This window comes from Pan paniscus, chromosome 6, assembly GCF_029289425.2.
Source record: "Pan paniscus chromosome 6, NHGRI_mPanPan1-v2.0_pri, whole genome shotgun sequence".
Classification (NCBI taxonomy): Eukaryota; Metazoa; Chordata; class Mammalia; order Primates; family Hominidae; genus Pan; species Pan paniscus.
In genome coordinates this window covers 143,721,279-143,734,063 of record NC_073255.2, presented here as the reverse complement: position 1 = coordinate 143,734,063, position 12,785 = coordinate 143,721,279, and the positions used below count along the sequence as shown (strand labels likewise).

The following is a 12,785-nucleotide window of genomic DNA, read 5'->3' as shown; positions in this document are numbered from 1 at the left end:
CAATGTTTTGGTCAACCATGGACTGCATCTATCATAGTTGTTCCATAAGATTATAATTCCATATTTTTACTGTACCTTTTCCGTTCAGATGTGTTTAGATGTGTTATGCACTTGTGTAAGTGCATAACATTGTGTCACAACTGCCTACAGTATTCAGTAAGTAACATGCTGTACAGGTTTGGAGCCTGGGAGCAATAGGCTATATCATATAGCCTACGTGTGTGGAAGACTACCACCTAGGTTTGTGTAAGTTCACTCTGATGTTTACACAATGACGAAATTGCCTAATGATGCATTTCTCTGTATGTATCCCCACTGTTAAGCAATGCATGACAGTACTTGCTATAGGAAGTCTTCAAATATATCTCTAGCTAAAAGGACATAATCTGTTAACTGTAGTCAATGTTCAGAAAATTTAAAAGAAAACATCTCTATTTAGGAGAAGCACAGCTTTTCTAGAAACTGAGACCAGTAGAATTTTCACAAGAAGATCTTAATGGAGAGAGTATGTTTTGTAATATGGTAAACAATGTCCTTGACAATATTCTATGTTAGACAAAATGTTCTGAAAGAAACTAAATATTGAGAGAATGATGTCAATTAAAAGGTTATTATCTTTCCAGTTTTGGATTCGTATCTTTTCCAGAATAGTAATTTAAATTTGACAAGCTTAATAAAGTCCTAACAGTTTGACAAGCCCCACAAGTCTGCATATGGGGGAGATATCACACCAACATATTCAAACTCCTACAAATGGCTGAAATCAGACCCTTCTTTGAGGATATCTTCCAATGCATAACATGGAGAGATAGTGAGTACTGAAAGTCTTCACACTGAGACAGAGGAGGCTGAGCCTGGCCTAGTCAGTGGGTCGGGGTGCAGATCCCAAGACGGAATCCTTTATCAGCTCAGTACATTATGGGTGACAGATGAACTGGTCATCTCCCACTTGACCTATAATAGACCTTAATTATGGTTATTTGTGATTAATCGAATGAGCTCCAAATGACTTCTTTGCTTTGCTCTACCCTCCACCCCTCTAATCCAGCCTATGTACTGCTTCAAATTGGACCCAAATTTCCTTTCTTGACTCAAATTCTACTACACACTTCCAGAAATACCCACTTTCTATCCATACCAGGTAAATATACTTCTTGTTCCCAAATACTGATTGTATGTACTTTTCTAACTTCATGCACTTGCTCGTGCTGTTCTTTCTGTCTGGATGTTCCCTCCCTTCCCTGTATCTGCCTGGAAAAATGAAACTGAATTCATCCCTTAAGGCCTGAGAAAAACACATGCTTCTCTGAATAGCCCTTTTCTATCCTCTAGGGCAGGATTAATTGCTCCCTCTGCAAACCACTGTGGACACTCTTAGCACAAGGTATTTCTTGGCACAAAGTTGTGTAAGTAGCTTTCTTGCCATGTTCTGGGGCCATGTTCTGTTGTCTCACCTATGCCCAATGCAGTGTCTGATACACTACAGATAATCTGCATACATAAGATGGATGAATGCTTAATGTTCAGAAGCCAAGTTCAATATTGGACAAGATTCACTACTTTAAAATCAGGATGAATTAGGGAACAACTGTATTTGAAAGGGACCAAACTGGGAAAATATCTTGCCTTGCCAAAGGCAGTACCTGATCCTTCTTTATGCCTGGCACGGTGCCTAAACTGTAGTATGTATTTAGTCGGTGTGCGTTGAATTAGTGTCCTATTTTGGATATGGTGAATAAGGCCTGATAACTACAACAGGCTAGAGCAGGAGGCTGAGAAAATCCAGCCTAGCAGGTTATAAGTATAGACAAGGATGAGGGTTATCACACAAAGGAAGGGGAGGTAGAGAATAGTGACCGGAAATGATGCTGAGATGGCTGCAGCCCTTGGAAGAATGTCAGATCACAAGGTCTCTGTGGTCCCTGTGGCTGGGCTTGGGAGAATACTCGAGTCTCCAGCAAGAAAAATGACAGGAGGGATTAGGGCCCTAGTTCTAGCAGCTGGGTAACAAACAGAGGGACCTCTGGTGGAGAAACTGAAACAGAAGCAGTTAAAACAATGTGGGACCCAAGAGTAGAGCTAGACCACAGAAGAGATGGACTCTGGTTGAATAAAGGTTCTTAAAAACCTCCTGAGTCAGGACGCTGCATAGAGACTGGGCATGTGGCTGAGCCTCCAGGTTGGAGGCTTGGGTATACGCTGGCATGGGGATAAGACTGCGGAACTGGAAACAGGGTGGGCCTGATAAAACTGGCAAGAAAATTTCCACAGTCATCCTAGATTAAAATAACACAACGAATGGGCTCCAGACTTTTCTCCTATAAAATGCTTCTTAAGAGTGACATCTAGGGGCAAGTGCCTTTTAAAGACAGTCCTCAAACGACCTGCTTTGCATAGATTTGTCTGTAGATGTGTTATTTGGCTCCCCTGATGACTTCAGATTTGCTTGGTGCCTACTGTGTGCACAGAGCATCTCCAAAATGCTTGTTTATAAAAGAACGAGTTGTTCCTGCCCTTTATCCACTGTCCTGTATTGAATGTACACTATGTGTATATACTCCATGCCCTGTTCTCTTGGCAAAAGGTACAGCTCTGACTGGAAAGAAATATGTAAGATTTATGTCAATAAGGAAATCTCTACAAGAATGTGAATATGTACCATATTACACTCACATATTTGTATTATTTAATGAAACATTAGATTTCACAGTTGGATTTAGTTCCTCATCCAATGTACGCATGTTAACCTGCCTCCTGAAGGCTTATTACCTTCCATGTGATGATGGTCTGTCAATCTGGGCCTGAGTTATTGTGAAACTCACAGAATACAATGTATGATATGGAAGGAAGACACCCCAGAGGTTATCCAGTTTGATCCAGCTCCTCCCCTACAAGGTGCTGTCCCTCCACTACTCCACTCAGCAAATACCTACTGAGTGCTTACCGTGGCTCAGCCCCTTGTGAGGGACACAGGACACATGTGGCCCTGCTGCACAGAGCTCACAGTTGGGATAGGGAAAGACAAACAGAAAACCAGTACAAATAAATGTATTTTGTGATACATGCAATGAAGGACCTGGCAGGGGACTGTGGCAAAGGGTAACAGGAGGGAACCTGATTTAGAAAACTGCTCTGCAGAATGACATTTATGCTGAGACCACAGGGCAGCACAGAGCATTCTGGGAAGAAAGCAGTGGGTAGCTGGGATGGGGGAAGATGTGGAGGAAGGCCACAGTGATGAGGGAGCAGATGAGGGGAACAGTGTGGCATGAGGCTGGAGGGACAGCCTCACACAGGGCCTAGCAGGCCAAGCCTGGATATTTAGATTTTATTCAGAATGACAAACTACCATCTCATGGATGTTAATCAGCCTTACTCAATTTGAAGAGACGAACATATCTATTTCTTAAGTTCAGTTTTTAAGCAAATGCTGATTAATTTACAATCTTCTAGAAACTTTAACATGTTGACAGTATTATCTTTGGAAAGCAGGATAATGAATTTTTATGTCTTTTGGTATTTTCAATATTTTGCTGGCTCTTGATTTTAATAAACAACATTTACTAGTTTTAAAATTTTAAAAAACAACACATTCGGGGCTGGGCACGCTGGCTCACACCTGTAGTCCCAGCACTTTGGGAGGCTGAGGCAGCCGGATCACGAGGTCAGGAGATTGAGACCATCCTGGTTAACACGGTGAAACCCCGTCTCTACTAAAAATATGAAAAATTAGCTGGACGTGGTGGCAGGCGCCTGTAGTCCCAGCTACTTGGAAGGCTGAGGCAGGAGAGTGGTGTGAACCCAGGAGGCGGAGGTTGCAGTGAGCCGAGATCACACCACTGCATTCCAGCCTGGGCAACAGAGTGAGACTCCGTCTCAAACAAAACAAAACAACGAGAACAATAAAAAACACATTCTGACATTTAAAAAACTTAGAAGCCAAATTTCATTTGCCAATGATATAAATACATTTGTTTATTATATATATTCTATAACTGTTCAGTGAAATTTAAAATAACATGGTCTAGAATAAATTACCAATGAGTAAAAACACTGTTTTCTTTTTTATTCCTCCCATAAGGGAGATTTTTCTGTGGAGAATTTATCAAAATCATCACCATTGAAATGTGTTTGTTTAGCACCTGTTTGTAGGATGCTGCTCCAATGGCTAACAGATACTCCTGGGTTCAAATGCTGGGCCTTGGTTTTGTGTTTCTCTATCTAATTATAGCTTGTTCCTGAACTCTCCCCTATTCTAGAAGTAAGTGTGACTATGGTCCTAGGCTAAAGTAGCTCCCTTGGGAAGCAGAGAGGTGGGATGCAGTAGAGCTTATTTCAGTTCCTCTTACTTCCATGCTCAAGCCACTAGTTAGGTATGTTTTTCTTTGTGGACCAGGCTCACCCCACCCTTAACAAAAAAGTGGGTCAATTTTTCTCCATTGTTCCTAACAGGTTATTCAAATACGCAGCATGTATTAGTTAACCTTATCAATTCAAAATAAGCGATTCACTGGAAATGAGGACACCTTTAATTCAAAATGCAAATGTATACAACATTTCCCAGCTTCCCTAAAAATGGCAGCCTTTATTATACAAGATTCTGAGACACTATTTGGAGAATTTAGAGATGTGGTCCCTGATCTTGAAGAACTTCAATTCTAAAAGAAAACATAAAACCAAGAAACAGAAAATCTTTTTGGAAGGCTTAGCAGTATGTAAAAGAAAAAAAAATTACCACAAGGTCATAGTCAAATGATGAAAAACTCTGCTGTCCATCTTTGTCATGCTGTAAACTTTGGAAATTCTGCATATATGTATGTTAAAGCTGTGGTGTTCAGGTTTTTTTCCTGTTGTGAAGGATGAGGGAACACAGGGAGAGGGTAAGCAGAGAGGGGTTGGGGAAGGGGAAGCAGAACAGGTGTAAGTGGAGTTGGAACGCCACTTACTCTTTAAGCAGAGCATGCTACTTTGTTTTATATATTACCTGAGATCTCATTTCAAAAATGGTTTCTCAACTTAAAAGTTTTCAAAGTTTGAAGACACACTGTGATGACTACAACAATGGCGGCTACCATTTATTGATTTTCTGCTATGATCTAGGCACTGGGCTAAGCATTCTGAATATTTCATTTAAGTAATCCCTAGAAAAAGCACAGGAAGTAGGTCTTATTATTCCCACTTTACAGATGAAGGAACTGATGTTATGAAAGGATGAATAATAATCATATATGTGGTTATTAAGTCGCAGGTCCAGCATTCAAACTCAAGTTTCTCCGCTACAAAGCCCATCCTTTCAACCACCATGTTATGCTGTATGTGTGCTTAAGGCTCAACGTGCACAGATTCACAGGCACTTAACATGTATGCTTAACACGTATGTTTAACAGTACTCCAAAACACGGACACACACAAGTACAACAAATGTACAAAAGTGTGTTTTTAGTGGAGCACACTGCCTAAACGTTGCTTTAGTAAAAAAGGTTTTAATGGCTTGAGAAACAAACTTTGGTCACTAAGGATGGAGAAATACTCCAGACTGAGAGGACAGACTGCACAAAGCCTCACTGCAAAGGTTTGTTGCTTTGGGTGGAAGATGCCGATAGCGGGAAGAAACCTCTCCTTCGCCTCCCTATACTGCAAACCTTTTTGTGAAAGCATATTTTGAAACTTAAAAATAGCAACAACAGCAAAAAAAGAGAAGTACTGCTGGGATCTGACAGGGTGATATGGGCACCAGGGGGTCTATGGGAATGTTGTCAGCAACGGGACAGATGTGCAGTCATTCTAGGAAAAATTACTGGCAAAAAGGAAGATAACATATATACAAAAAGAAGGAGAGTCGGCTGGGCACAGTGGCTCACGCCTGTAATCCTAGCACTTTGGGAGGCCGAGGCAGGCAGATCACAAGGTCGAGATAGAGACCTGGCCAACATGGTGAAACCCTGTCTCTACTAAAAATACAAAAATTAGCCAGGCATGGTGGCGTGGACATGTAGTCCCAGCTACTCTGGAGGCTGAGGCAGGAGAATTGCTTGAACCTGGGAGGTGGAGGCTGCAGTGAGCTGAGATCATGCCACTGTACTCTAGCCTGGGTGACAGGGAAGACTCCGTCTCAAAAAAAAAAAAAAAAAAAAAGGAGAGTCGTCAATGAGGCCAAATTCCTTGCGTATGTCTGATTCTTTAAGTTGCAGTTTATTGCTGCTCTGTTTGTCTGAAGCAAACAGACAAACAGATGAACCCCGCTGACAGGAGAGAAGACATGAGTGTTTTCCCCCCTTTAAATGGTGAAATTCTTCCAGGGTTTTCTTTTTTTTTGGAACCATTTCTCTGTTCCAGGAAGTTATCAAAACATGTGATTTTTAACTTTAAAGAAAAACAGGACTGAAATGTGTCAACTCCCTGGAAATAGCCTGAAACTCAATTGAGTTTATGCAGAAAAACACACACTAAAAATCACAAGACCATCTGGCCACAGAGATCTCAGTTTCTCTGACAACACCACTGGAACTGTGGGAGGGTAAGTCTTGTAATCACCAAATTGAAAATCAGTCAGGAGAACAAACAAGAACAGACAGGTTTCAAAACAATGTATCCTACTTCCTGTTCTACTGAACTTCAAGGGTCATGTCGTCTCCCAAGGGTAACCTTGGACTCAAGAAGAGACTCAGGGAAAAGAGAGCAAGTCTGAGATGTGAAATGCAAAGCAAATCATGTGTAAGATGTACTAAGGGAGGTGGCTATTTAAAGGGCACCCAAGGCAAATGTACATAAAAGTAATTATTCTTTGCCTTTGTTTTGTGTTTGTATTGCTATAACATAGGTATATTACAGTAGTAGTTACAACTGCTATGAATTATGTTCATTAAGTTATTAATTTTGCCAGTATTTAATTCTCTTTGGTATTTGAAGTATTTGATAGTCAAAACTGGATACAGACCAGGAAGGAATGGAAAGCCAGTAGAATCTACGCCAAGCTCATCCAACCCGAATGTAGCCCAGGATGGCTTTTAATGTGGCCCAACACAAATTCGTAAACTTTCTTAAAACACTGTGAGGCTTTTTTGTGATTTTTTTTTTAGATCATCAGCTATCTAGTGTATTTTATGTGTTGCCCAAGACAATTCTTCCAATGTGGCCCAGGGAAGCCAAAAGATTGGACTCCCCTGATCTACACACTCTCAGGGAGATGGACAGACTCATGTAGGAACTTGTTTACAGGTAAACAGGAAAAGCTAGAGGTCTTAGTAGAACTTGTGGTCAAACCAACAAGATTTCAAATGAAATATTGGGTATTCTGCCTTATAAAAATGAGATAAGCCCAGTTGGCACATCGAGAATTCACCTGTAGCAAAAACCAAGAGAAGCTCACAACCTTTTGTGAGTTCTGAAAAATATGTGTAAAATTTGAGTCTTCTAGCTAAGGTCTTGAATAGACAAATATCTAGTGGCTAACCTGCTCAGCAGACACCCTTCCTGAAAGCCCTCTTTAGTGCCAGCATCATCCTGGTGTTCCACATTTGCCCATCCCACTGCTTATGAAATATTTCTACTTCTGTTTGGTTTTAGGTGGGAGGATTACTGAGAAGTGTCATTTTGCACCTGGGAAAGGAATGAATGGAAGTGAAAGGGAGGAGGTAGGGTTGGCCATGCCAGAAGAGGGTAGGGGTAGAGGCTGGACTGGCCTCCAAGCTGAGTGAGAGGTGAAGACTGTGGCGTGCTGCAGGAACCATCTGCTTGGGTGCTATTCTCAGCAGGCGATGAAGGAGGTGACTTACCTGAAATTTCTGGAAGTGTGGGCTTGTCTTCTTTCCAGAAGTTCCCATCACAAAGAGGAAGTCAGGGGTTAGCACAAATGGCACTCTCTCTTTATTAATGCCCAGGAAACTTTTGTAATTCCCAAGAATGTGCCCGAAGTCAATATGAAATAGGTTTCCTTAAGAGAAGAAAGTATCTGACATCATTACAGTGGCACAGCACTTTGTTCCTTAAAATATTTCTTTGAGTTGCCTAAAAATGAGCTATCTTGTGTTGAAAGCATTTTTTACAATGTTTGTCAGTTTGTGATATTTTTCGTCTTAGCAGGTGTGTGAAAGTCGTAGCCACAAAACATTCTTTGAACCAAGTATGTTTTTGATATCCTTCTGGTGTTCTTTAGATGACAGCCAGATGCCACTATAAAATTCTCATCTCAAAATTATTCTTAGAAACATAAATCAAACTCTCTGGCCACTATGTCATCATCATCCCTAAGACTCTCTTATGCTCTTTACGCAACTCAGGATAGACTGATGTTTCACTCTGCTTGGGGGCAGGGGTTATTCACCTTTTCCTTTTGAGTAGCCATCTATGGCCATACCATCCTGAATGTATCTAAGCTCATCTGATCTCAGAAACTTGGGCAGCATGATAGAAGCAAATCATTTTGAGTCTCCTTTGGGTCAATTTCTACCACTACTACTATCACCACCACAATAATCATCATCTTATTTGTTTAGCCCTTTATCATTTCTATTGTCCATAAATATATTATCTCTTTTAATTCTCATAGGAAGTAAGCAATCTGTCCCCATCTGATGCCTTTTCCAGATTCTACTCTTAAAATGGCCCAAATTCATAGAGAAAAATCTCATGCTTTGGTGGCCACTACTGATTACTGTCAGAGTGGACAGTGAACCACTAAAGTGGAGTGGGTTAGGGAGATTTAAGGATATCTATGAGTTCTTTCTGTTCTTTCTCTGCAACATCTGTCACTGGTGATCACTCCCACCTTCGCCAGCTTCTGGGATATGACCCTCTCCTAGTTTCCCAGCGGTCCCTCTAACTTTGCCTTCTTAAGACTCATTTCCTGCCTCTTCCTCCTTCACTCACACCTTAGTCCTCAAGTGAGGTGGTCTCTCTAGAGCAGAGGTCCCCAACCCCTGGGCCATGGACAGGTCCATGGCCTGTTAGGAACTGGGCCACACAGCAGGAGGTGAGCGATGGGCAAGTGAGCAACTTCATCTGTATTTACAGCTGCTCCCCATTGCCTGAATTACTGCCTGAGCTCCACCTCCTGTCAGATCAGTTGCGGCATTAGATTCTCATAGGAACACAAACCCTATTGTGAACTGTGCACAAGAAAGATCTAGACTGTGCACCCCTTATGAGAATCTAATGCCTGATGATCTGAGGTGGAGCTGAGGTGGTGATGCTAGCACTGGGCAGTGGCTGTAAATACAGATTAACATTAGCAGAGAGGTTTCACTGCACAGAGACCATAATAAATCAATTCCTTACATATCAAAACCCTCTCAGTGAGTGGCAAGTGAAAATTGAGCTGCATCTGGTGGCAGGCTTTATAGTGGCAAGTGAGTTGAAAAAAAAGTGTGCAATAAACGTAATGCTCTTGAATGATCCTGAAACCATCCTTGCTCCCCCACCCCTTTCCGTGGAAAAGGTGTCTTCCAAGAAGCCGGTCCTTGGTGCCAAAGAGGTTGGGGGCCACTGCTCTAGAGTAACTGAAGCACCAGTGTCCCTACACAATGACTTCTAAATATGTGCCCAGTCTTAAACTCCATTTAAAGACTACTCCGTTCTGAAAGGAGGGGGGCATGGGGAGTTAGTGTTTAATGGGTACAGAGTTTCAGCTGGGGAAGATGGAAAAATTCTGGGGATGAATGGTGATGATGGTTGTACAACAAGGTGAACATATGTAATGCCACTGAACTGAACACTTACAGTTAATTAGAGTTAAAATAGTAAATGTTATGTTATATATATTTTACCACAATAAAAGTTTATTCTGCACTAAATAAACTCACCTGTCTCGGTGATCATAATATTGTCATTGTGTCTGTCGCCTATTCCAAGAACAAAGGTTGCCACACAATAGCCTGCACAGGAATAAACAAATCTCTCCACTGCTGCCTGAAACTAATTAAAATGCATTTGAATATTAGTTGTCTTCTAACTACAAAAAGCATCATGAATCTACAAATGACTTCTAAAAAGAGAATATTCTGGAAACCATTTTCAGAGAGCAAGTTAGTTGTGCCTGATTTCATCAGCATTATATCTATGAATTGCCAACTTTCTCATTGCTCTGCTTATATTTTAGGTGAAGATTCAGTGAATCACAATGGCATGAGGAAGAAACAAGAGTCAAAGGGCAACAGTAATTTAATCAAAGGGTTCACTTCCTCTCCATGCATCACTTGCCAACAACTATATAGAACCCATGGTAATTTCTCCTTCATTTGTGAACATGTTTTGCTTGTGACCACTAAGAGTATGCTTGGGTTCACAGATCCCCATGTATAACAGATTAATAAGTGCTACTCATTATATTTCCTCCCCAAAAGGCTGCTAACCATGCAAATGAGAAGTGCTAATCCTGTGCAGCAGAACTTTAAACGACAGCCAAACAGCTAAAACACAGCTTGTGAAGGATTGAGCATATGCACTTCCAAGGAATGGTGGAAGTGACATTTTCAGCATCCATGATTTACCATTTAGATTAGAGTTCAGCAGTAAATTATAAATTACTTTGTTGTGTATGTTGTATTTCCCAGGTACGTAAGAATTTATACATGGTAACTAAATATCTTGGCTGAACAACAAAAATAGATAGCCATAAAAAGTGCTAACAGATTATTTTACAGAACCAAATTTTAAGCAAAGTATGCCTGATAATCAAAAGAGAAGCAAATGCTCATGGAGTCCTGAACTGAGTGCCTCTGTTTCACACAGATATGCTGTCACCACGGGAGGGTACTTAAAACCTCCATTATTTCACAAGTAAAAAACTTCACTAATATGTCAGGAGGCAAGACACTGGCAGATTCTCTGAAAACTTGAAGCCACTACTGCTATATAAATGACAACTTGCAAGGAGCCATTAGACTGGGAAAAAGCATGAGCTCACCTTTTCTTCAGTAGGGGATTTTTCTTTGAGCCAGTGATTCAGGACTTCATCTTTAAATGCTCCCGTGTTGCCCACTGTGCTTTGCTGAATTTTGGCAATTGTCGTGGCATCTTTCACAATCTCGATCATTCCTACAGAAGGATGCACAGAGTCTGATGGAGATTGGGGGCCAGTGCCTGGCCCAGAGGAGGAAAGGCTATGTCTTTGTTGAGTGAAGGGCAGAGGGTTTTTTTTTTTTTTTTTTTTTTTGACCAGAGAGCTATTTTCCAGGTCTATGCTATTGGTTTTCTTATGAGGAATAGAAAGGAAAGAGGGAGGATATGGAAGTTGTGTGGGATATGTTTTCAATATCCCAGAATGACAAGAGGAAAGGGCTGGTTTTGAATAGTAATAAATAAAAGCATTTATATGCTGAGCATATCCTTCCTCAGATGGCAATCTGTGCCTTTTCCTTTTTTAAATTACAGGGTTAAATGTAAATGGTTTTGTAGAGTTCTCAGATCAGAAACTTGAATAAACATATGTTTGACTGAAACTAATGCTGAATGTCTATAAAAATACCTGATAGTAGAGTGTGTAATAGCTTTGATAATGTGAATTCTGGAATACTAAAATAAGTGACAGATCTTTCCATCTATTTTTAAATGTTTTTTGTGAGAGAAAAGTTTAATGTGTAATGAAATGAGTTAAAGTTTAGAGATGGAGAAGGAAAGAGGAGGGAACAAGTTCTTACTAAAATCATTTCCATGTATAGTCACAGGGATTTGAATCATGCATTCATGTATTTTCAATATATCCACATTAAATTGAGAGTCACATTCACCAGCATAGAAATGTTTTCTTCCTTTTTATACAGATTAAGATTATGATTTTTCAGTTATTAAATGTCTACACTGAAGGAATTATAATCTTTTCAAACGAGCTGAGTGGTCTATTCATCTCCTGAGGTAACTACATACCTATTTTGTCACCAGTTGAAATGCAGCCATATGGCAGGAGGCACAGATCCAAAGATTCAGTCTCCCAAATAGACTCCATGATTCGTAGAATCTGGGCATCGAAACACAGAAATGCTTATATTATATATATATTAACTTAATATATTTTTCTTCTCCCTTAAAAATAGCAATCATATCTAGTAACACAAAATATAAGAGTAAATGTAAAACATATAAGTAACAACTGTACGTTTATTGGTCAATCTGGTACTCTAAAGTTTCTCTTCTTTGTGAGCTTGTTAATTTTGTTTTCCGAAATGTACCTTGGGGAAGAGGATAAATACATTTCTTGTTTTGTTTTGTTTTTGTTTTTGTTTTGTAGATGGAATCTTGCTCTGTCGCCCAGCCTGGAGTGCAGTGGTGTGATCTTAGCTCACTGCCACCTCCACCTCCCAGGTTCAAGTGATTCTCCTGCCTCAGCCTCCTGAGTAGCTGGGATTACAGGCGCGCATCATGATGCCCGGCTAATTTTTTTTGTATTTTTAGTAGAGATGGGGTTTCACCATGTTGGCCAGGCTGGTCTCAAACTCCTGACCTCAAGTGATCCGCCCACCTTGGCCTCTCAAAGTGCTGGGATTACAGGCGTGAGCCACCATGCTTGGCCAATACATTTCTTTTGGAGTGGGTTTTAGCTGTGGTTCATCACCTCTCTGTTCAAATGTTCTGCTTTACTTGTGCCTATTTTACCACAAAACTCTAACATCCTTACACATATTTATCACTCTAAGGCAACAACCAAAGCAGCAGTAACTACAACGATGATAATGATAGCGAATATATACTGATTGCTGCTTTATGTGTGATCCTTGCATTGCCCTATAATGTGGATAGGATTATTATTCCCATTCTACAGGTGAAGGAACAAAGCCTTAAAGAGCTTAAAT

The 12,785-nt window shown here is 40.6% G+C and overlaps 1 protein-coding gene across 1 annotated transcript in view; it reads right to left on the bottom strand.

The window, feature by feature from the left end:
* The window catches only part of PIK3CG (phosphatidylinositol-4,5-bisphosphate 3-kinase catalytic subunit gamma), a 43,474-nt gene that overhangs the window by 14,815 nt on the left and 15,874 nt on the right, over positions 1 to 12,785 (bottom strand). The window contains exons 7-10 of the mRNA XM_003811195.3: positions 11,863 to 11,953; positions 10,904 to 11,034; positions 9,801 to 9,912; positions 7,776 to 7,933 (exon numbers count right to left, since the gene is read on the bottom strand). Of these exons, the coding sequence (XP_003811243.1) occupies positions 7,776 to 7,933; positions 9,801 to 9,912; positions 10,904 to 11,034; positions 11,863 to 11,953 (492 nt within the window). The remainder of the gene's footprint in view (positions 1 to 7,775; positions 7,934 to 9,800; positions 9,913 to 10,903; positions 11,035 to 11,862; positions 11,954 to 12,785) is intronic.